The 24,814-nt window shown below is 43.9% G+C and overlaps 1 protein-coding gene across 1 annotated transcript; it reads left to right on the top strand.

The window, feature by feature from the left end:
- The first annotated feature begins 1,608 nt into the window (after positions 1-1,608).
- LOC124712017 (larval cuticle protein 65Ag1-like) lies at positions 1,609-24,652 on the top strand. The gene is made up of 3 exons (XM_047242309.1): positions 1,609-1,717; positions 18,896-19,017; positions 24,273-24,652. The coding sequence occupies exons 1-3, from the start codon at positions 1,703-1,705 to the stop codon at positions 24,472-24,474; spliced, it is 339 nt and encodes a 112-aa protein (XP_047098265.1). The 5' UTR covers positions 1,609-1,702; the 3' UTR covers positions 24,475-24,652.
- Positions 24,653-24,814: the final 162 nt, after the last annotated feature.

The raw sequence follows: 24,814 nt of genomic DNA, 5'->3' as shown, positions 1-24,814 counted from the left end.
TTTTACTCGTCGACTAAGCAGTTCAAATACGCTCCGTACCCTCATGCTGTGTTGACTGTTGCATAACTCCAGTCCCACCCCCTGTTGCCGTTAGCAGCCAATATCTGGGCCATCGAATACCGCAAACATCATTGGCCTTTTGCAAACTCGCATTCAATAGGCTATTTGTAAATTTTTAGGACCCGTATACATGTTTAAGAACTAGCGACGCATGAAAATCGAAGGTGAATCCCTTGGGAGTTACAAGTTGTACAGGACGTTCAGCCACTCATCGACTCTTAAAAAAAGCGTATACATTGGTATTGGTGTAACAGGATCATGAGAACCGATGAAAAGTGATGTCATGCAACGGAATGTGAAAATTTCGCAGAGTGGAAATGAAGTGAAACATAAAACAATGGCTTTTCTGCGAGATGAGTCAGAGGAATGAGTGGCATCGAATACGCTCGACTGTGAGGGCAATGTACACTGTGTATCAAAAGTATTCGGACACCACCAAGAACATACCTTTTTCATATTAGGTGCATATTAGGCGAACTATGCTGCCACCTACTGCCAGGTACTCCATATCAGCGACCTCGGAAGTCATTAGACATCGTGAGAGAGCAGAATGGGGCGCTCAGCGGAACTCACAGACTTCGAACGTGGTCAGGTGACTGGGTGTCACTTCGGTCACACGTCTGTACACGAAATTTCCACACTCCGAAACATCCCTAGGTGCAGTGTTTCCGATGTGATAGTGAAGTGGAAACGAAAGGGGCAAGTACAGCACAAAAGCGTAGAGGTTGACCTCGTCTGTTGAATACTGGCTCCTAGCACTATGGGACTTTTTTTAACATCTGAGGTCATCAGTCCCCTAGACTTAGAACTACTTAAACCTAACTAAACGAAGGTCATCACTTACATCCATGCCCGAGACAGGATTCTAACCTGCGATCGTAGCAGCAGCGCGGTTCCAGACTGAAGCGCCTAGAACCGCTCGGACACAGAGGCCGGCTCGTCTGTTGACTGACAGAGACCATCAACGGTTGAAGGGAGTCGTAATGTGTAATAGGCGGACATATATCCAGACCATCACACAGGAATTACAAACAGCATCAGACTACACTGCGATTTTATTGCATAAGTAAAGCAGGTGAAGGGATTGGTTGATACCACAAATTTTGAGAGATGAGGGAATCGTCAGATTGGCAGTGGAACGAAGTGTGGAGTGTAATAGGTCCATGTGAAAACCAAGGCTTCACCACGGTACGGTAAGACGGTTCACATGGATGCAAGCTGCGTTAGTCACGCAGATAAGAAGAGGGTTGCACACGATATGCAAGCTAAACTAGTCTTCGGACTGAAAACTACAACGCAGGCATCTGACTATTTTCACATTGGCACTCGTACTTACATATAAAATATCGCAGCTGACACAATACTGTTCTACTGTTCTGAGATCTCTCCTGAGCTTATCTCCCATGCATACAACGCAACATCGCCCAGAACTGTGACCTTGGGTACGTCCGTATCTCTCTCCTGGCCAATGTGCACAGTAAATTCGTCCGCCAATACCGCAGTTTCGAGAAGCAGCAGCGGTGTTTCGACTACAGCAGAGCTGCGTCATGAAAACCTTCACAGAGCGACCCTATAAAAGAAGCCCCGTGAACCGGTGCTGCTCATACCTGCCTTACACTTGTCCTGCAACGTTGCACGGATAATGAGCACTCCAGCGGTAAGCTTTCTCCTCTGCTTCCAGTTCTCTCTCACTTTTTTTTTTTTTTTTACTAATCATTCGGATACAGAAGTAGCCAGCAAAAAAATGTAAAATTAATAGATTCTTTGTTTTAATATTGTATTGAAGGGCCCATTATAATCATTAAATACGTTGACATAATTATTTTATGTGGACTCATTCGAATGAATCTTTCAGTGCACAACTGATCGGCGTTCAGCACTATAACTTCGCACTCACTCGAGTGGCGCCCGTAAAATGCTTAACAATTCAACTGGTAAAATCAAAAAGAGTTTTACAAGAATTGTTAAAGAAATTCTGGTATTTCATGTTGCGTTGTTAGAGTCTTCATTAGTATGAAGTCAAGGCGCAAACTAAATAAGCCTATAACGAAAACAATTAATACTGATCGTAACTAATATTGTTATCAACTTAAGTAACGCTAACAGAAAAAGTGTTCATCGTGCAATTCTCGGCTGGTAGGTTTTGATGCGTACTGCAGGTCCGTGAGTCGGCCCCACACGTCATTAAGGGGTCTCTGGTCTAATGATGGCCACTCTTGACTGAAACGGGTTACCAAAATCAACAATGAATATTCGATGCGATCTATACCGAATGTTTTGTTATGCTGTTAAATACGGTCGCTGCCACTCCAATAAGACTTCAAAAATTAGAGCACTTAAGAGCCTATTAGAAACTTTTACTTTAATGCTTGGTGTTTGAGAGATAATTTAATCAAATATTACCTAATGATTAATTATAGATGAGTAAATTTTGCTTACTTGTTACATTCCTTTTGCTATCTTCAATTTGCCTTACAAGCATGCTTGCTTATAGCTACGACATGTAATTTTCGAAACTGTAGTAGGAAATTTTGCATGAACTTGAATTCCTACTTGATCTTTCTTTGTAATATACAAGTTGCGGGCAGCAGTTTAAACGTTCACATATAATGCATTAATAAATCCTGTTCTTTTCACTATCTATACTCATAACTTTAAAACCATCGACAATTGTATAGCAAATAAGACGCAATTAAATTAAATAGCTTAAATGCTGTGTTGTTGTTGTTGTTGTTGTTGTGGTCTTCAGTCCTGAGACTGGTTTGATGCAGCTCTCCATGCTACTCTATCCTGTGCAAGCTTCTTCATCTCCCAGTACCTACTGCAACCTACATCCTTCTGAATCTGCTTAGTGTATTCATCTCTTGGTCTCCCCTTATGATTTTTACCCTCCACGCTGCCCTCCAATACTAAATTGGTGATCCCTTGATGCCTCAGAACATGTCCTACCAACCGATCCCTTCTTCTGGTCAAGTTGTGCCACAAACTTCTCCTCTCCCCAATCCTATTCAATACTTCCTCATTAGTTATGTGATCTACCCATCTAATCTTCAGCATTCTTCTGTAGCACCACATTTCAAAAGCTTCTATTCTCTTCTTGTCCAAACTATTTACCGTTCATGTTTGACTTCCATACATGGCTACACTCCATACAAATACTTTCAGAAATAACTTCCTGACACTTAAATCTATACTCGATGTTATCAAATTTCTCTTCTTCAGAAACGCTTTCCTTGCCATTGCCAGTCTACATTTTATATCCTCTCTACTTCGTCCATCTTCAGTTATTTTGCTCCCCAAATAGCAAAACTCCTTTACTACTTTAAGTGTCTCATTTCCTAATCTAATACCCTCAGCATCACCCGACTTAACTCGACTACATTCCATTATCCTCGTTTTGCTTTTGTTGATGTTTATCTTATATCCTCCCTTCAAGACACCATCCATTCCGTTCAACTGCTCTTCCAAGTCCTTTGCTGTCTCTGAAAGAATTACAATGTCATCGGCGAACCTCAAAGTTTTTATTTCTTCTCCATGGATTTTAATACCTACTCCAAATTTTTCTTTTGTTTCCTTTACTGCTTGCTCAATATAGAGATTGAATAACATCGGGGAGAGGCTACAACCCTGTCTTACTCCCTTCCCCACCACTGCTTCCCTTTCATGTCCCTCAACTCTTATAACTCCCATCTGGTTTCTGTACAAGTTGTAAATAGTCTTTCGCTCCCTGTATTTTACCCATGCCACCTTTAGAATTTGAAAGAGAGTATTCCAGTCAACATTGTCAAAAGCTTTCTCTAAGTCTACAAATGCTAGAAACGTAGGTTTGCCTTTCCTTAATCTTTCTTCTAAGATAAGTCGTAAGGTCAGTACTGCCTCACGTGTTCCAGTATTTCTACGGAATCCAAACTGATCTTCCCCGAGGTCAGCTTCTACTAGTTTTTCCATTCGTTTGTAAAGAATTCGTGTTAGTATTTTGCAGCTGTGACTTATTAAACTGATTGTTCGGTAATTTTCACATCTGTCAACACCTGCTTTCTTTGCTATTGGAATTATTTTATTCTTCTTGAAGTCTGAGGGTATTTCGCCTGTTTCATACATCTTGCTCACCAGATGGTAGAGTTTTGTCAGGACTGGCTCTCCCAAGGCCGTCAGTAGTTCCAATGGAGTGTTGTATACTCCGGGGGCCTTGTTTCGACTCAGGTCCTTCAGTGCTCTGTCAAACTCTTCACGCAGTATCGTATCTCCCATTTCATCTTCATCTACATCCTCTTCCATTTCCATAATATTGTCCTCAAGTGCATCGCCCTTGTATGCTGTGTATGAGTCTTTTTTTTCTAATATTGCTCTAAAAAGTAGTCTTTGTGTGTTCGCTATCACGAAATTTCGCCTGCTATTGAGCTCACGACAGGTTCACCCGAGGGATGCCTATAGGTCCGAAATACGGTCCTGCTAGTACAACCGCCGCGCGGGATTAGCCGAGCGGTCTCAGCGCTGCAGCCATGGACTGTGCGGCTGGTCCCGGCGGAGGATCGAGTCCTCTCTCGGGCATGGGTGTGTGTGTGTGTGTGTGTGTCCTTAAGATAATTTAGGTTAAGTAGTGTGTAAGCTTAGGGACTGATGACCTTAGCAGTTAAGTGACATAAGGTTTCACACACATTTCAATATTATTTTGCTAGCACAACCAACTTATGCTCCTTTAAAAATGTGGTTATAATACCTCCTGGTAAGTTGAAACAGTGTGACGGACCGGAAATAGAAGCCTCGAACATTTGCCTTTCGCCGACTGAGCTATCTTCTGTCTTATTTTTAACTCAATTTTTCGAAACGAAAGTTTCTGGTTTGTGACGACAGTATTTCCCCCTTCAGTGAATTGTGTGATTCTTGTAGATATGAAAATAATAAAGAAAAGGACATAGATTAAATGTAAGGTATCTTAAGTAACCGACCTTTCTTCTTGTTAGACTTGCAGCTTTGTCTTCAAGTAAAACAGAATTTCATCTTCACAGGCAGTAAATTAACACATTTTGGTTTCCAGTAGGATAAAATAACACAGTTTAAAGTGGAAAACTTTAAAAAGAAGCTTTTAAAGTGGAAAAATTTTAAAATGAAGGGAAATGTTAAATTAACGTCCTCATAACACGTTTCACAACTAAACATTTTCAAAAAAAGCTTAAAGCAATTGATCACAACATTACAAGGAAGAAAACTGTAAATGACAACTGATTATTACAGCGTATGTGTAACTCCCATTACAAATTTTCGTGGTTTTGAGGCCTTAACCTAAAATACTTCAGCGGCTGCGTGAAATTTGTGTATGTACTAATTGTGAAAGTCTCATATTTTATAAATTAGTGGAGACGAGGTTCCTTTACATTGTCTATACTACCTTGTCTTCGTTAGTGATGCTATATAACTGCGTGTATGCATGGCTTGCATTTTGTTCCCAGTATCGAATTTGTTAGTATTTTACACCATTCTTTCCTTAGGAAGTCCTGGACACCTTTACCTGTTACTTCATTCTTTGGTATTACATTTGATATGGAGACAAACAGATTCCATATTCTCAGATTCCTGGAAAATTTTTGACACGGTACCGCAGAGTGGGCTGTTGAGGAAGCTAGCTCGAAGTGAAGGAACCCGTAGGATTGTCCTCGATGGTGAGCGGTCATCAAAGACAAGATTATCGTCAGGAGTATCCCAGTGAAGTGTGACAGGACCGCTGCTATTTTCTGTACACATAAATCACCTGCCGGACGGGATGGACAGCAATCATCGTTTGTTTTCTGATGATATTTTGTGGAGTACTGGAAGGTGTCGAAGGTGAGTGACTGTAGAATGATACGAGAAAGACAAAACTTCTGGTTGGTGTAGTGAATGAGAGCTAGGTCTAAATGTAGAAAAACGCAAGTTAATGCGTATGAGTAAGGAAACAAGCCCGTAATGTTCGAATACAGTCCGTAGTGTCGAGTTACTAGTGTCCTGACTGATACAGTCACGTCGTTTAAATATCTGAGAGCAATGTTGCAAAGCGATATGAAATGGAACGTAAATGTCAGGATTGTGGTAGGGGAGGCGAATGGTCGATTTCGGTTTATTGGGAGACTTTTAGAAAAGGATGATTCGTCTGTAAATGAGACCTCATATATGACGCTAGTACGACCTACTCTTGAACGCAGCTCGAATGTTAGGGATCTGCACAAGGTCAGATTCCAGGAAGACATCGAATCAACTCAGAGGCGGGCTGCTAGTTTTGTTGCCGGTAGATACGAACAACACTTAAGTGTTACAGAGATACTTCGAGAACTGAAATGGGAAGGAAGGGAAGATTAAGGTTAACATCCCGTCGAGAACGAGATCATTAGAGACGGAGCATAAGCCCTGATTGTGTCAGGGATGAGGAAGGAAATCGGCCGTACCCCTGCAAACGAACCATCCCGGCATTTGACTTCAGCGATTTAGGGAAATCACGGAAAACCTAATTATGGGTGGTCGAGCGCGAGTATGAACCTCGTGCTCGCGAATGTGAGTCCAGTGTGCTAACCACTGCGCCACCTCGACCTCTATTCCAAACAGGAATCCCTGGAAGCAAGGCGACGTTATTTTGGAGGGACACCATTGAGGAAATCTAGAGAACCGGAATTTGAAGCTGATGACAGAACGATCCTAATGCCATCAACATACATTTCGTATAAGGAACACGAGGGTAAGATACATGAAATTGTTTATGATTCGGAGATATATAGACATTGTTTTTCCCTCCCTCTATCTGCGAGTGGAGCGGGAAAGGAAACGACCATATTGCTGTCACAGGGAACCCTCCCCCACCTCGCGGGTTATGTAGGTGTGTAGGTGCAGGAGTAATTTACAAATGAACCATGTTAATGTTCTCACTTTTGCAAACGAGCTAACGGAAGGGCTCAAGCGTTAAGTAAATGAGATTCTTGTTCGATAGGTCTTGTGCCTTTCCGTATAGTAGTTTTCCACATTGTACATTTTCATATGTCTTTGGTTTTCGAAAATCCCACCACTTTGTGTAAGACGATGTATTCACTAAAGTTAAGTCCATACGTTCGCTTGAACAGTGATTGGAGACAGATCACCGTATGCTTCCTCCTATCTTCTAACTGACTTTCTCAGTTATCGGGGAACCTAATATTGCGCCTGGATTCCTAACCACAGTGCCACTCCCAAATTTTCACATGTACTATGCTTTTTCCGGGATTATGAATTTACATGTGAAAGAAAAACATCCAGGATCAGTTAGGAAGTGAGGATATGAGCTCTTGTAATTGCAGTATGACACTTATCCATTCCATCACCGAACCACGCGTCGCAATTCACGTAAGGCGAATACTACACAATTTGTGACCAACATCTGTGTGCTTCTCAGTGCAGTACTTCATTAGCAGATAAAAGGAAATATGTGCTGATGTTTGATTACTTTTGGCATTATAGTACATTCTTAGATTCACTAATGGCTCATGAGAGACGCCAAGGATGACGACCCACCCAAAATTCTGTGTGACACGAGGCGTTAACCCAAATTGGAAAATAGCAGCACTGCGAGGGTCAATAAGCCTATCGGTAACCTTTACAGCTCAGTTCAGTACATACAAGGTTTCAATGCGACAGTTTGGAATAACAAGCGCTTTGATAGCGATATATCGGACAATGAACAGCATACAGAGACTTCTGACTCGAGAACCCAGAAATCTGTTGTGCACGTTCAGCGGCCAGTAAACCGAAATAAGGAAATGTCGATTAATCTGCTGGGTGGTTCTTCGATATCTACCTACTTCACGAAAAACGTTTAACGTGGTCGTCCTGCGATTTATTGCTGGTAGTCTCTATAAGAATTCTTCTTCTCAGTGTTTCAGATAGCACTTTGATAGTCATGTCACTAAACTTGGTAAAGTATATTCTTACATATGAATTAATGGGGTGATAATTTTTTTGTGCTCGGTCTGGATGTACCACGAAGCTAATGAATTTCCCTGTGACTATGACATATGTTTCAAATTGTTAGAAATTTATGTGTATTACACACATCAAAACCTACGAACAGAAATCAGTTCATTTCTGAAATGAAGACTTCTAGCAAGCGCTTCTGAAAAGCTAGTGAATATATATATGTCTGGTGCTGACGTTGATAATAATTTAATTCGGCGCTCATTTCGACGAGGAAAACATAACTTGGCATATTGCTCTACATTAATGTCATTTGGAATTCCACGCAGACAAGGTATGCTAACAACAGACTCGCGGTCTATTTACTGTCTTACGATCATGTTAAGAAAGTGACAACATTATGGAAACAATAGCAGCGGCCACCAACAGCTGAACACCATCCAGAGGTACTCAACTAAGCTGAAAACAAATGCAATTAAATTTTCATTGACAACTCCTGTTATTCCAATACTACATTCTGAAACACCACAATTATTAAATTTAAATTTAGTTTAAGATTAATGTAAAAATAATTACGTAATATGTCTTTATCTTGCCTCATTTCCACTGAGAAAATTCTATATATTTGTAGAAATAAATATGTGTCCTACATCGTAGCCACAAGTAGGTAATACATGTTGACGATCTGCTAAATATGTTGCTGGTACACCTCCGGAGAGCAATACAGTGGTCATTCTGTGTGGCATGGATACAGTAAGTGCTTGGTAGCAGTGGCGGCTCATGCAAAATAACACCAATGTGCTGTAATGTAGCGACCAGTAGTTTTTTGAATTTCTGGTTCGCGTTCGAACTACAATGGCGTAATTTTAGTAAGATACTCACAGTATGCCGTAGCACATTAGCCTCTGGTAACCGACCACCACTGCTTCGTAAATTTCTGGAGTATGTGGCACGAGATGTCTATGTGCACATAAGGCAATTATCGTTTATTACAGGCCCGTACGCTTAGTGCGCAGAGCTTGTAGCCAGTAAAGTCCCAGGAGAGTTTCAACCGCTTCATACGGTGAGAATTTCTTTGCCAAGGACTCTATTCAGTTCACTATAATGCTCCTCAAAAACCAGTGTAGCGCGGTAGGTATCCCACTAGATCATGCCATTGCCATCGAGGAAGGCATTAATAGTGAATAAATGCAGCTGATCCACTGTAATCATGAGGTAGTCCATAGCTGCCGTTTTGCCTTCTATTACTACCACAGGCCCAACGGAATCCTAGGTGAATACCCCCAACAACATTAAACTGCTCCCATCCATCCGCTTCTCTGTGGCGCAGTGCATGTTTCGGGCACCTGTTCCCCTGCATGTCGATATAAGCGCACAAACAACAAACCTGAAGTAACTGGAAACGTAGTTCGTCCGACCAGTTGAAGCGTTTCCGTTGAACTGCGGTACAATCTCAAAGATCTCATGTGAACTGAAATTGTAAATGTGGACGTCGTTGGATCAACATGGAAAAGCCTAGACGTGGTCGAATGTCAAATTCAGAGTTCTACATTGTGCACTAGACGTTTGCTCTGGAACACATTTGTGTGCGTCAACACTGTGCTCTATCGTCATATCTGCCACAGATCGCCGCTCATCATGCTATACGCAGAGGACAAGTATTCGATCTCCAAGTTCTGCCTTGCCAACTCATCGTTTAATCGCCCATCAATAATTTTCCCAAGCTGCTCACACCGATAGCGCGCATGAAAGCGATCTGCCGTTCCTGATGCCCATTCCTTGCCCTTACCCATGAGACCCATGTTAAAGTCACGTATGTCAGTGAACTTCCCCATCTGCGGCTCGTATCCTCGATAGAATGACTCCTCACTTGCCTCTGTTCAGGAAGTGTACTGGGTAATTATAAATAAAGTTCCAATTTCTAACCCGGACGGGGAGGCCGGGCGGTTCTAGGCGCTGCAGTCTAGAACCGCGTGACCGCTACAGTCGCAGGTTCGAATCCTCCCTCGGGCATGGATGTGTGTGATGTCCTTCGGTTAGTTAGGTTCAAGTAGTTCTACGTTCTAGGGGACTGATGACCTCAGAAGTTAAGTCTCATAGTGCTCAGAGCCATTTGAACCATTTGAATCATTCCAATTTCTAAACGTTGTGAAAAACAAACTACTTCTCAATTTGACGTCATATTTTAACTGAAAATTATCGAAGAAGGGGGAAACATTGTGGAAACCAGAAAGGTAACGAAAATATCCCACTAGTTAGCACTGTAAACGTCATAACGAAAATGGCTTCCGGTACAAATGACAGGTGAATCGCAATGCGACGCATACGGTGTGAGTTGGGCATTAAAACAACCGTTCTGTGAAATGTGCATGATGTATCAAGTTTGACGTTAAATAGTTGCGCACTGATGCTTAGATAAGACCATCCACACGACAAGGCGGTACAAATATCGGATGGGAAAAATCGGGTTTAAATTGTCATGAGGCTAAAAACGCATAAAAGGCAAGAATGACATTTTGAAATGTTAAACATTGTTATAGGCTGAAGTCCAGCAAACGTTCGTTAACGTAATTACAGAAAGTAAGTATAGCCACCTCGGCTGTATAAAATTATGTCAGATTTGATATGTTCAACTTCTATTGCTGTCCCCCGTTTTCTGTCACAGTTTGAAATCGAGGAAGGGCAAGTGCGACAGCAGATCTGAGTATCTCAAGGGAGGCGTTCAGGATGCGTTGCGCAACATGAACCTTCAGATAATCCCACAGCCAGAAGTGACAGGGATTAAGACCAGGTGATCTGGACTGTCAGGCTGTAGGGAAATGACGGCTGATAATTTTATCCTTTCCAAAATGCCTCTGCAGGAGCAGCTTCACTGGGTATGCAATGTGCAGAGGAGAGCGTCCTGCATAAAAATGGCCCTACCCACACATCCACCCAAAGGACCTATCTCCTCGACAAAATATGGCCTTAAGATAAACGATGCCGTGGACGCGCACCACACAGTCACCTTTTCAGGACAAATCCGTACCTGATGATGTGCGAGCGGATTTTTCGTTGTCCACATTCCGCAATTTTGTATACTGACATGTCCCTGGAGATGGAAACGGGTTCCGACTGTCTAGAGAGTCTTCTGTGGCTATTCATTGTCCACTTCCACGCAAGCAAGGAATTCTGGGGTGAACGTTTGTCTTACTGCCAGCTGACCACGAAGCAACTCCTGAACATAGGTAATTTTGTATGGATAGCATTGCAGGATGTTTCGTAGAATTTTATGCGTTGTGCTCACAGGAATGTACAAATTTCGGGCAAATCCCTGTGCACTGCACGTTAGCACACCACCGCTCGGCCCCTCCTACAGTGCTGTGGCCACATCTTCTAATGACATCGCCTCGGTTGTTTTCGTCTTTCTGCCACATCGCTCTTCAAAAGAACCTCTTTTCGAATACTTAAGCTTCCAGACCTTCTGCAGAGCTGCTGGCGTACAATCACCATTCTTGTAAAAGAGCTTTACCAGCAGCGCGCGATCCTGTGTTCATGCCGAGCGTCTCAGACCAAAACTCAGGAGCAGCCGTGTAGATCGCGCCGTTTGCTCTGCATAGACTACAGCTCATAGTGCCATCTTGTGGTAAAATTTTCGTTAGTTGTTTTTGTTCAGAGACTTTCATTGTCCATAGATAATATTTCGTTCAAATTTAACGTCATTCTGAGCACTGATTCTCTTTTTACGGCGTTCTGACGTCGCCTTGTACTTCCTTCAACGCGTGACCTGCTACAACATAACCAGATGGCATGCAATTTCAGGCTATGTGGCGGTCATAGTGTTTTGGCTCTTCAGTGTATTACTCGTAGAATACGCAAATAACTAACCCAAACTAAATTTCACCAAGTTTGTCGGACAAGACAGATTTCTTGTGAATCTAAAAACGAAAATGCGTGTGCGAGTTACTGTCTCTTGGATGACGTAAAAAAACAACTGAAACTCACCAGATTCAGCAAACTAGTCGGTAGAGATCGTTAATTACTTTAGCAACTACAACACATAAAGCGTGGTCGAAACTGTGGCTCTCGGAAATCAGAAATCAAACATTATTCATCAGTGACTAAAGAGTCAGTCAGCTTTCACAGAGTTTGTTGTTATTAGCTTCAAATGCCCGGGTGATCAAGTTTCACAGTTGTTCGTTATTCGTCCAGTTCCTTTTGAAGCGAAGTCTTGCTGTAGACTTATGTGGGTGCTAGAAATTACAAGACTCTGGAGAACATAACATGAATGTACACGATTGGCTTTTAAAATCACAATACTACGGAGGGTAGCAAATAGTGAAATAATGCTTATTATGTGTATTCAGTATACAAGGAAAAATATATTATATTTGTGGGTGGTTAGAGAATATGAACGGAACAAAATTTAACCCATAGAGCTTCCGGTTCTGGCAGCAACACTGTCTCTAACCTGAGTAGGCATCGAGCCCAACTGAGCGCGGATCACAAATGAGGTTATGTCATCTGTGGCGACTGGAGAGCTATGACTTGTTAATCTCTCGCCAGCCCGTGGTCAGGTGTTTTCTGCAGGTAAGATGTGGGAAGAATGTGCCGGCCAGGGCAAAAATCGAATACCCTCTGTACAGAGGTAGGTTGAGAGAACACGGGCAATGTTGAAACTTCAGTTACTATGTTGCGGGATTGTGCAATGAATCTCTTGTAGATTTCGCACACCCACCGGCCTTGGCACCCCTACTGACCAAGTTACCGGTCATCGGTTGTGCGAATCAGGGATGTTGTGTATCCAAATGGCTCGGGACACTATGGGACTTAACTTCTAAGGTCATTAGTCCCCTAGAAGTTAGAACTACTTAAACCTAACTAACCTAAGGACATCACACACATCCATGCCCGAGGCAGGATTAGAACCTGCGACCGTAGCCATCGCGCGGTTTCAGATTTTAGCTCCTAGAACCGCTCGGCCACCCCGGCCGACTGTGCATCCAACCTTGGGCCTAGGCCTTTAACAATTCGACGCCGCCCGCTGTGGCCGAGCGGTTCTAGGCGCTTCAGTCCGGAACCGCGCTGTTGCTACGGTCGCAGGTTCGAATCATGCCTTGGGCATGGATGTGTGTGACATCCTTAGGTTAGTTGGTTTTAAGTACTTCTAAGTCTACGGGACTGATGACCTCAGATGTTAAGTCCCATACTGCTAAGAGCCATTTGAACCATTTTGAACAATTCTATGAACACGAATGCAATCTGATGACATGTGCTCTCCTAGTCTGGCATGTTTACCGTAATGCTATAAGCAGTGCTGAGACTCGTCCGAAGACACAGCGTGGTACCACACCTGCGTCTAGTACTGTGTTTGTGAGCACCATTTTCGTGTCGTCGCCGCATCTCTCTCTGCAGTCACCTCAGTGGGGGCAGCAACAATAGTCATCACGCTGACACCCCCTGGTGCTCCAGCCTTCGTTGTTCTGGCCGTGTAGGTTTTTAACGTACTGCTAACAAGCTTATGTCGTATTTTAACGTATGTGACACGGCTGCACGAACATGTACGACCGAGAAAGCAACGCGTATGCCGTTTACGGCGCTAGTCGTTTTGGGTCGTTGTTTTCCTGCATTAAGTTGACTGGATTTTCTCCTCAATACAGCTTTTACATACTCACATTAAAGTCGTGGGAGCAACATCGCGGAACGATAAACTGCATGCGGTAATCTTCCTTCATGTTCATTAAGCAATGTGATGCTGGTAATACGGCGTTGTGAGTTTTAAAGACCATCAGTGTATTTGCAAAGGCGACAATTTTTTGTGAGCATGCAAAAGACAGCATAAAGTTGCTCAAAGGGGCAACGCTGTACGATATGCGAGAGTGCAGATCACTTGTTTGGTAAATAGCATGAGGAAAGTTGGTGACAATAATAAAAACTTTGCTGTGGAATGAATACTTTATTAAGTATGGGTAGTTTACTAAGTTTTCAATGCTTATAAGTGAATTTTTTTAGTAATGCAATGAACACCTGCGATAAAAAATTTGCTATTTTTTTTCAAATAGAGTGCACAAACGGACACGTGTTTGCTTCGTAACGTGTGCATAGTGACTTGTACAATCAGTGGTCTCAAATACTTTATTCGTATTTCTAAAGTCTTGAGTCTTGTGTAACTGCCGTACGATTATTATTAGGTAATAATAATCATCTCACTGTTAATCTAAGTTACATAGTCATTATTATCTCGTCACAGTTCTGTGTTGTGAGTAGATCAAACATCAGTTCACGAACCCGCTCTCATTTCTTCCTTGTTGTTGCATATTTTAGCATCAGCTGAAAATGAACTTCACCTCTCATGTTCTGCAGCCTTATTCTGTACTCTTGAATGCTCAGTACTGTAATGCAATTACCAATGACTGTTAGTACTGGAGAAGACGATTGGCAAAACTCCCGGAAACATTCCTATTGTTTCGTACTTAATTTACTAACAAGATATATTCCATTTAGCCACGTAGGGCTATAATGAAATTATTCCTGAACGATTTAGGTTCCTTCTTTGCAAATAGTGGTTCTTATAACACTGTACAGTATCGTTAACATTTGCACCTAAATAAACGACACTCTTTGTTTCGAAGAGCTTTTCTTATGGGATAGCCGCAACTGTGTAAGACCATTTTGTATAATGAAGAAACCGCGCAACAGTTGCTTAGTCAACAATCTTCTTTTGTGTACACGACTGGTTTCGGAACATTTAAATTTCATTATTTGGTGTAAAACATAAAATCGCTTACTCATCTGAGGGCATCGTCACCCCAATGTTGTCATGAGAGCAAAAGGTTCCACATCTGAAGGATAAAAGGTTCATAAATTCCATAAGAACCATATCCGGTACCTTCAAAATTTCACAAACCTTATCTGACACATTCCAAATTTCAGGGGTTCGAGTTCTGCACACAGTTCTAATCTTTTAGAAAGCTTCATATCAGCGCCCACTTGGATGCAGAGTGAAAATGTCATTTTGGAAACAAACTACCAGGCTGTGGCTAGCCATGTCCCCACAGTATCACTTCGTCTAGGAGTGCTAATCCTGCAATGTATGCAGGAGAAGTTCTGCGAGTATTCGAGCAAAGGAGATAAGGTACTGGATAATTCGTTAGTCGTGCTCATGTAGCTTAGCTGTTAGACCACTTTCCCGTGAAATTCAAAGTTCTCTGGTTCGAGTCCTAATCCAGCACACAGTTTTAAACTATTCGTATCAGTGCACATTCCGCTGCAGAGTGAAAAATTCCTTCCGGAATATTAATGTTGGACCTTAATATTTGTACCATCACGCTGTCACAGAATTTCACGTAAACCGTGGCAAGGTACACAATATTGTTTTCTTCTTTCACATTTACCTGTTAGGAAACAACATTTCATGCGCATTTTGCTCAAAACATATTCAGGATCTCTACCTGAGTCGTAGTTATCCACATCATCCACGAATTTCTTCACAGCGTCCCTGTAAAGCATTTTCCTGGTAAGAGCACCACATATGTTACCACTACTGGCTTCCATGTTATCGACACTTCACCGTATTTAAATGCACACATCACACAAAGCTGCTATTAAGCCCTCGGCGCATGGGACGAGGCAGCTAACGTTGATATGCATTCAGGTGGGATTTACAAATTCACTAGAAGCACACGGCGCCGTTGGCACGTGGCACTAGCTTTTTATCACTTTCGTCACTGTGAGAGTGTTAACGCGTCCTGATACGCATTATCCTAGTTGTTACGGAAGTGTAGTGCGCCCCGCTTGGGTTTCCCTGTAATGCTATTGACATCTAAATGCGTCCTGAGCAGCCGACCTCTCACGCTGGGGACGAGTTACTTCCATATTTCAGTGAATAAAAAAGCGTCATGAATTTAACATAAAACACAAGTGCCTCATGGTATGCTATCATTTCAAAAAGCATCATTCCCATTCTCCAGTAGTTTAAGAGATATGATGATTTTTGTGACCACATAATTCGTGGTGTGCAAGGACCTGAATAGGTGCGTCCTTTGGAGATCCAATAACTGGAGAGTAAAAGAAGATAATCTTCTACTCTCAATTGTTAACGAAATTTCGATATCTTATCTACATTTAATGTCCTGCAATGTCTGGGCTGAATTGAACTATATGAAAAGTACAGTATATGCAATGGTTTTTTACCTCTGTGAAATCCTTAATCTCGCGCCCTGTTTTACTTAACTTGATGCTGCACAGTAAATATGACATTCAGCGGTAAGAAATGTAGTCCTCTACGAAGCAATACGATGTCCGAAAATCAGCTTTTTTTCACTTAATAGTTTTCGAAAAAATCGGATTATATGTGTAATATAGGCTGGAACGCCATCTCTCAAAACAGCCACCACCATTCGGCGAGCAGTAAAGCCATAACAAAGGAGATAAGGTACTGGATCAGCACAGAATGCGAAGGTCACATCTGTACCAGTGAAAGAATCAACGTTACATTGTGCTGTCGGAGGTAGATGTGCCGACTAGGGCGCCGTGCCACGGTTCGTGCAGCTCCCCCCCCCCCCCCCCCCGTCAGCGATTCGAGTGGTTGTCCTTGACATACGTTATTTTAAGTTAGATTAAGTAGTGTCTAAGGTTAGGGACTGATGACCTCAGCAGTTTGGTTCCTTAATACTTACCACAAATTTCCAATTTCCATTGCGCTCTGTGTTCTCTAGCAGCAGTTGTCAGCTATACTTGTCTTCTAAAATCATGCAGTTCCTTCCTACCAACTGTAGCTGGCCTTGTTGTCCTCCCCCCTCCTCAGAGCCCCCTTTTCCTCTCCGCTCCTTCTCCCAGAGCGGATTTTCCTGCTTCATCCTCTGAGTCTCTGCATCACCTCCTCGACAGTTTCCCTCCCCCGTCCTTCCCACCCCGGCGCCCTTTGGGGAGCCCCCCCGCCCGTATTCCCCCCTCTAACCCCCTCTAGCACCGCCCCTCCCCCCTTTCTTCGCTTCTCCCTCGCCTCCATCCACCTGGCAGATCCTCTCAGTTTGTTCAGCTTCGTCGGAGTACTACGTCAGTGCTGTGTTTGGTGCTATTCTCCCGTAACGTCAGGAGTTGTGATTTTAATCATGTGCTGGACCTATACATAGTGTTGCTGTCAGTAATTGTTATGTGCTACGCCACCCATCGCTAATGTTACGCTCCAGCCGTACTTTGCCTTATGTTTCAAATGGGCTCTGAGCACTATGGGACTTAACAGCTGTGGTCATCAGTCCCCTAGAACTTAGAACTACTTAAACCTAACTAACCTAAGGACATCACACACATCCATGCCCGAGGCAGGATTCGTACCTGCGACCGTAGCAGTCGCGCGGTTCCAGACTGCGCGCCTAGAACAGCGAGAACCCCTTATGTTTCTTTTACTCATCACAGTGAGTGGTTTTTTGTCTTCAGTTTTTAGATCTTTATCACAATTTTTAGTCACCCTCTTTTTTACGCTCTTTTTCATTATGTCCCCCCTGTCATATGTATGTTTCGCCGTATTTCCTCCTTTATGCTGTTTTAAATGTCTCCATGTTCTGTAATCACTGTCTCTCAGCTGAAGAGCGGTGCCTGCACTGCTGCCAGCACGCCCCGTATGGGGCATTGAAACACAATAAATAAGTAAAAAAATCATACAGTTCGTTCATGAAAATGGATGCACATAGAATTCTTGCATTAGCTCTATTAAAACACACATTTCCTTTCTTGACCGTTTGCTGGTCATGCTGTTCCGTCTGTGGTAAGCACAAATAGAACTTCAGTATCCGCAAAGCTGTAATAAGACAAAAACTAAAGATACATGTCCACTCACTAAGGACATCAGCTTACAGTCCACAGCTCGTGGTCGTGCGGTAGCGTTCTCGCTTCCCACGCCCGGGTTCCCGGGTTCGATTCCCGGCGGGGTCAGGGATTTTCTCTGCCTCGTGATGACTGGGTGTTCTGTGCTGTCCTTAGGTTAGTTAGGTTTAAGTAGTTCTAAGTATTAGGGGACTGATGACCATTGATGTTGAGTCCCATAGTGCTCAGAGCCATCAGCTTACAGAAGTTCGCCAAATAGAACAAACATCATTCTGACATGGAGTGCACTATTTGTGTAACATCAAATACTACAGAAATTATTTCTATTAATTTCATAGGAAAGTCTCACAAGCCTTTAGGAAATACGAAGGTGAAAAAAAAGTTATGTATATAGCGCGACCCACCGTCGGATCCGTAATGTGATGCCTTAATCAACTACACTACGCTGATGCTCTGTGAGTATTTTATGTTATAATGTTATTAACTGATACTTAACTGTAAGAAATCCTAAAAAGAAGGACACGTGTTCATGATTCTTCAATGAGCAGTTGCCTTTAAAACGACTCACTGTCTTACCACGCGACCTATAACGCGAAGAAACTAAGAAAATTGTTTATCTATCAATATGACGCTTGTTGCAATAAATCGTACCGTTCCAATAACGATTCATTCTAGAAACATTAAATATGCTGGGAAATAGAAACAGCACACATCATATTCTCAGGTTACAACGTATAACCTCTACCGAATACGAAAATTACAGCATTGCGTCTTGCTTTCTGCTTGTGACATAGTGAGCGTTCTTGTTTCCTATTGGTCCTACTTCACGTGGCACTTTGACGAAATATCGCAGATTTTCTTTGATTTTCACGTGACGAAATGGCTCCTCAATGTCAAATAGCAGGAAGTGACGTCGCTAAAATCAAAGAGCGCCACGTGAGCGTTAGCTAATTGGTGCCATGTGGCGACAGCCTTAGCGAGAATCTGAAATTATGGATAGAGCTGTCATTTCTCGGTTTATTGTGGAACTACGAGATATGAGTAAAACAAGTACCACGTTTTCATGCATTAAAATTTTGCCACTGATTACTAAGATGTGGTTTTATTTGTTTTGTTTCAGCTGTTCCTGGTTACTATAATGCTTCATACCGTCATGTTGGCACCACAACAGATCAGTTCCCAACAGGCTACCATTTTGGAACAATTCAACAACTTCAATGGCATCGGTCCCTGGCGCTGGAGGTAGTTTCACATGTATAGTGAAATACGTAGGCCGTATAGAGCTTGGTCGAAGATACTTCGTCAGAATATTACCCTCTTTTCGCCACACCCCATTCCTGTGAGCAGACTCGATAGTCTCTCTGAAATACACTGCCTGCTAAAAATCTTAAGCAATTGTTCGGAAGTCAATGTAACTTCATACACGTAGATACCATTTGAGAGATACGAGTTACAAATTTCTGTGACGGGTAGAACGTCGACCAGAGTGGCTTAGTGTTGTTTGTGTTAATGTTGTTATCAGGCATGTGCAGTGTCGGATATTGAAGATCACTCTGAAGGACATGGAGAAGCCGGATACTCGTGTGGGATAGTGTTATCAGACCCCGAAAGAATTTTGAGGGATCCTCATTGTGTATTTTCATGAGGCCGGCTGATGGCATTGTGCAGTATCCACATCTGAGGGGCGTTCGGATGTGACAGGAGCCTGATGTTAGACTTCATGAGAATGGAGGGTGGAACCCCTGTAAGATGGCTCTTTTGTGATGATGTTATTGGATGTGTTAGTATTTGTAAAGAAAAGTAATTGTTTTCTTTGACAAGTTTCTTCCAAACTGAAATTTCAGTACTAAGTTTGAGTCACTATGGACCCAGTTTCCCTGGGTCCACTGTAGCTAGTTTTTAACAGTATTTTTTTATCTGCTGCGGAGTCTTGCCGTGTTGCTGTTTCAAGCAGTACTTCATTTGGCAGATGAGATTCGTATTTTGTGATTGTTTCGTTCCCTTTTTGCAGTGTAGGTTCTGTCAGTTTTTTTTTTTTATTTTACCAGGGTCATATCACAGTGTAGAAGGTTTCGTGTGTTTCAAGTTATGTTCTTATGCAGGTCAACATTACAGTTTTCTCTAAGCAGTTACGAATTTTAAAACAGTTCGCACTCGCCAAGTCCACTGAGTGTGAAATTACTGGTTTACTTATTTCCTTGCTTATGAATGAGATCGGTGTTCACACACACAGGATTCTTTTTTGTTTCTTGTAAGGGAAATGGTTTTTGAGTTAAGTAGTACATTTAGGTTGACAGTTCACATTTCCAGGTTTGTATTTCCGGTAACACACACACAAGTAAAGGCTACTCACTTACAGCCTTCCACGCCCCCACTGACATGATGATCAACACAAAAGGTCTATTGCCATCTTTGCGCAGGGGTTAGTGTTCAGTAAGGGAGGCGTTCGCAGGATGTGGGTATTGTGAGGTTTGGATGAATCTGGTTATGATTAACCATTAACAAGCGCTCACCTGGAGATATATTGAGTCGAAAATTGATTGAATGGTAGCGGTTTGAAGGATAGAGGGGGGGGGGGGGCGGACGGAGTGGCCGAGCGGTTCTAGGCGCTGCAGTCTGGAACCGCACGACCGCTACGGTGGCAGGTTCGAATCCTGCCTCAGGCATGGATGTGTGTGTTGTCCTTAGGTTAATTAGGTTTATGTAGTTCTAAGTTGGGGGGACTGATGACCTCAGATGCAAAGTCCCATTGTGCTCAAAGTCATTTGAACCATTTGGGGGGGGGGGGGGGGGAGTGGCATGGTAAGAGGCAAGGGAAAAATAGAGCTTTGCGATAGTCGTGTCGGGTAATAAGTCTAGTAACGGATTACTTCCTATCTGCACAGATCATGCAATGGTTAGACAAGTTAGTGGTGGGTATCATGCAGACAGAAACCTCTGACGTTGAGAGGTATTGTTATTTGGCGGCTGCAGCCGGGTACCGGCGTCCGCTTCTCGACCAGAATCAGCATACCGCTAACAATTCAGACCATCGTCAGCTAATGTCGAATAGGTCATACACCGGATGCACAGTGAAGCGCACTGTAGACTGTGTATTTGAGCTTTAGTGTGCGAGTTTATCGGCTTTCCTGCTGTTGCCTGTTAGTCGGCTGTGATAGCAGCCGACATGTACAGTCCGTATTGCAGATGTGCAGGAGTTCGAGAACGTGAGGGAAGGCGTACTTATGTTAAGATTGCAGTCGACGACTAGAAGCCACTAATAGGCCGCGGGTCGCATTCTACTTCCGGAAAAGATCCCTGTACATATTTGATAGCTGGCTGACTGGACCTCGGGCCATCATGAACGAAATGGAACGAGGGGCACATCACCACCACTATCCGGAATGAATCCAAGACCTCCAGGGCTGGAATTTGCTGCTAGGACACCGCGGGCGCCATGATAAGATGCACTATCATTGCCTGTATAACAATATGCTTATACAGAACATGGAATAAATCTTACCTTCTGGCACAGTCTGCTGAGATCACTTACTGAGTTACTGTTTCACTGTCATCACATTACTAGAGCTGTCGAGTACTTTCCCTCCACAGGGAGCTCCGTCTCAGGAGCCTCAACAAGCAGAAAACTCCATAAAGAGTAGACGGGCAAGTAGATAGCGTTATTTCTCCGCTTTTAACAGTGATTTTCATGGTCAGTTTCAGCAAATTATGTATAGTTCACCATGTTCTCTCATCCACTTTTTCTCCGAGTCCACCATCGGATTTTCTTCGAACTGAGTTCTCGTATTCCGCACATTTACTACAAATTTTCATGCAGGCTACCATGCTTTTCCTTCTGCCTCACCAAATTTCTACAACATAATATCAGATAAACATAAAAATGCTTGAAGTAGGAATGTACACTGAAGTGCGAAAGAAACTGGTATAGGCATGCATATTCAAATGCAGAGATACGTAAGCAGACAAAATACGGCGCTGCGATCGGCAAAGTCTATTTAGACAAGTGTCTGACGCAGGTGTTAGATAGATTACTGCTGCTACAAAGGCAGGTTATCAAGATTTAAATGAGTTCGAGATTGAATCGTGCGGATCGACATGTACAGGTATGGAGACAACCTCATGAACCCACGGTCGCTGCATGTCATCAGGGGACTGTTCAAGCTGTGGGTGTGTGCAGTTGGAGCGATATGGGACCCATGATGCATCTAGATACGACTCTGACATGTGACACGTACGCAAGCATCCTCTCCGTTCCCCTGCATCTGTTCGTGTCCATTGTGCATTCAGATTGACTTGGGCAATTCCAGTAGGGAAATGCAACACCCCACACGTCCAGAATTGCTACAGAGTAGTCCGGGAACACTCTTCTGAGTTCCTACACTTCCGCTGGCCACTAAACTCCCCCGACATGAACATTATTTAGCATATCTGGGATACCTTGCAACATGCTGTTCAGAAGAGATTTCCATCCTCAGGTACTCTTACAGATTTATGGACAGCCTTGCAGGATTCATGGAGTCAGTTCCCTCCAGCACCACTTCAGATATTAGTCGATTCCATGCCATGTCATGCTGCGGCACTTCGCATGCCCGCGGGGGCCCTACACCATATTAGGCAGGTGCACCAGTTTCTTTGGCTCTTCAGCGTACGAATGATTAGATATTCCATCCCTTCCAAATATTTGTAATTAGACTGCAACTGGTCGAGTGCGCGTGGTAGTTCGACATATGAGTACACAATTATTCTAGGCCGTGTCACACCATGTGGGTCGGTAGTGTTACTAACTTGATGTTTGGTCACACATTTTTATTCAGGATCTCGAAAGATATGGCACAATGGTTCGCTATAATGCACTCCTGGAAATTGAAATAAGAACACCGTGAATTCATTGTCCCAGGAAGGGGAAACTTTATTGACACATTCCTGGGGTCAGATACATCACATGATCACACTGACAGAACCACAGGCACATAGACACAGGCAACAGAGCATGCACAATGTCGGCACTAGTACAGTGTATATCCACCTTTCGCAGCAATGCAGGCTGCTATTCTCCCATGGAGACGATCGTAGAGATGCTGGATGTGGTCCTGTGGAACGGCTTGCCATGCCATTTCCACCTGGCGCCTCAGTTGGACCAGCGTTCGTGCTGGACGTGCAGACCGCGTGAGACGACGCTTCATCCAGTCCCAAACATGCTCAATGGGGGACAGATCCGTAGATCTTGCTGGCCAGGGTAGTTGACTTACACCTTCTAGAGCACGTTGGGTGGCACGGGATACATGCGGACGTGCATTGTCCTGTTGGAACAGCAAGTTCCCTTGCCGGTCTAGGAATGGTAGAACGATGGGTTCGATGACGGTTTGGATGTACCGTGCACTATTTAGTGTCCCCTCGACGATCACCAGTGGTGTACGGCCAGTGTAGGAGATCGCTCCCCACACCATGATGCCGGGTGTTGGCCTTGTGTGCCTTGGTCGTATGCAGTCCTGATTGTGGCTCTCACCTGCACGGCGCCAAACACGCATACGACCATCATTGGCACCAAGGCAGAAGCGACTCTCATCGCTGAAGACGACACGTCTCCATTCGTCCCTCCATTCACGCCTGTCGCGACACCACTGGAGACGGGCTGCACGATGTTGGGGCGTGAGCGGAAGACGGCCTAACGGTGTGCGGGACCGTAGCCCAGCTTCATGGAGACGGTTGCGAATGGTCCTCGCCGGTACCCCAGGAGCAACAGTGTCCCTAATTTGCTGGGAAGTGGCGGTGCGGTCCCCTACGGCACTGCGTAGGATCCTACGGTCTTGGCGTGCATCCGTGCGTCGCTGCGGTCCGGTCCCAGGTCGACGGGCACGTGCACCTTCCGCCGACCACTGGCGACAACATCGATGTCCTGTGGAGACCTCACGCCCCACGTGTTGAGCAATTCGGCGGTATGTCCACCCGGCCTCCCGCATGCCCACTATACGCCCTCGCTCAAAGTCCGTCAACTGCACATACGGTTCACGTCCACGCTGTCGCGGCATGCTACCAGTGTTAAAGACTGCGATGGAGCTCCGTATGCCACGGCAAACTGGCTGACACTGACGGCGGCGGTGCACAAATGCTGCGCAGCTAGCGCCATTCGACGGCCAACACCGCGGTTCCTGGTGTGTCCGCTGTGCCATGCGTGTGATCATTGCTTGTACAGCCCTCTCGCAGTGTCCGGAGCAAGTATGGTGGGTCTGACACACCGGTGTCAATGTGTTCTTTTTTCCATTTCCAATAGTGTAGATATGTTTTCAGTGGTCTCTGTATTATATTTATCTAAAGATGTAGAACGAGAGAACATCTTCCAAACTTATTCCTGCGTTATCTTCAGTTGCCCGTTTCATTATGACATACTCTCTATATGCATCTGCCTGTATTGTTAAACTGCCTATTAAATCTTCCTATGCAACTAGGTTATTCCTTTATTTTGCTTGGTTTAATAAGTGAACTTGTTTAATTTTCAGCTTCACTCTGAGTGACGGTAGCGGGCGAGATGAGAGTGGGGCCGTGGAAGACGGAGCGCTGGCGGTGAGCGGTTCCTACAAGTGGAAAGACCCGGCAGGGTCGGTCCACGAGGTGAACTACGTTGCCGACAGAGAGGGCTACAGAACGTTGCTGGGGTTAGGCCTGGGCACGAACGCAGCACTCACTCTGGTCGGAAAATGACCGCTGGGCCATCGCTGCAGAAACATTACTCAGGGACGCGTCAGGCAGCCTGACGTAAAAGGTCACTGGATAAAAACTGCAGAATAGTCTAGTGTAAAACTCCTGCGCTAAGAAATTAACAGAAACCCTCAACTCACAGTTAGTATGTTGTACTATATGAATAAACAGTGAATATTAACAGCTGTGGCTTTGTTTAACTGCTGTGTGGGTGAAGTTTTCTGTGGTCTCCTTCTTTATCTATCGAAATATTGCCACTTATTCATTCAGTCATTCGTTGCTAGTGTTTCAAGACACTGCAGCGTTCCGACCTTTCCGTAACTAATTAACCAGTTAGGACAGA

This window comes from Schistocerca piceifrons, chromosome 8 (genome assembly GCF_021461385.2).
Source record: "Schistocerca piceifrons isolate TAMUIC-IGC-003096 chromosome 8, iqSchPice1.1, whole genome shotgun sequence".
In the NCBI taxonomy this organism is placed as follows: Eukaryota; Metazoa; Arthropoda; class Insecta; order Orthoptera; family Acrididae; genus Schistocerca; species Schistocerca piceifrons.
Note: the sequence above shows the minus strand (reverse complement) of the source record. Positions and strands in the feature narration are given on the sequence as shown.

Excerpts from the sequence above, each read along its gene's own strand:
- LOC124712017 (XM_047242309.1), top strand. Across the intron at positions 19,018-24,272 it reads ATCGGTCCCTGGCGCTGGAG|CTTCACTCTGAGTGACGGTA; the intron begins GTAGTTTCACAT and ends TTTAATTTTCAG.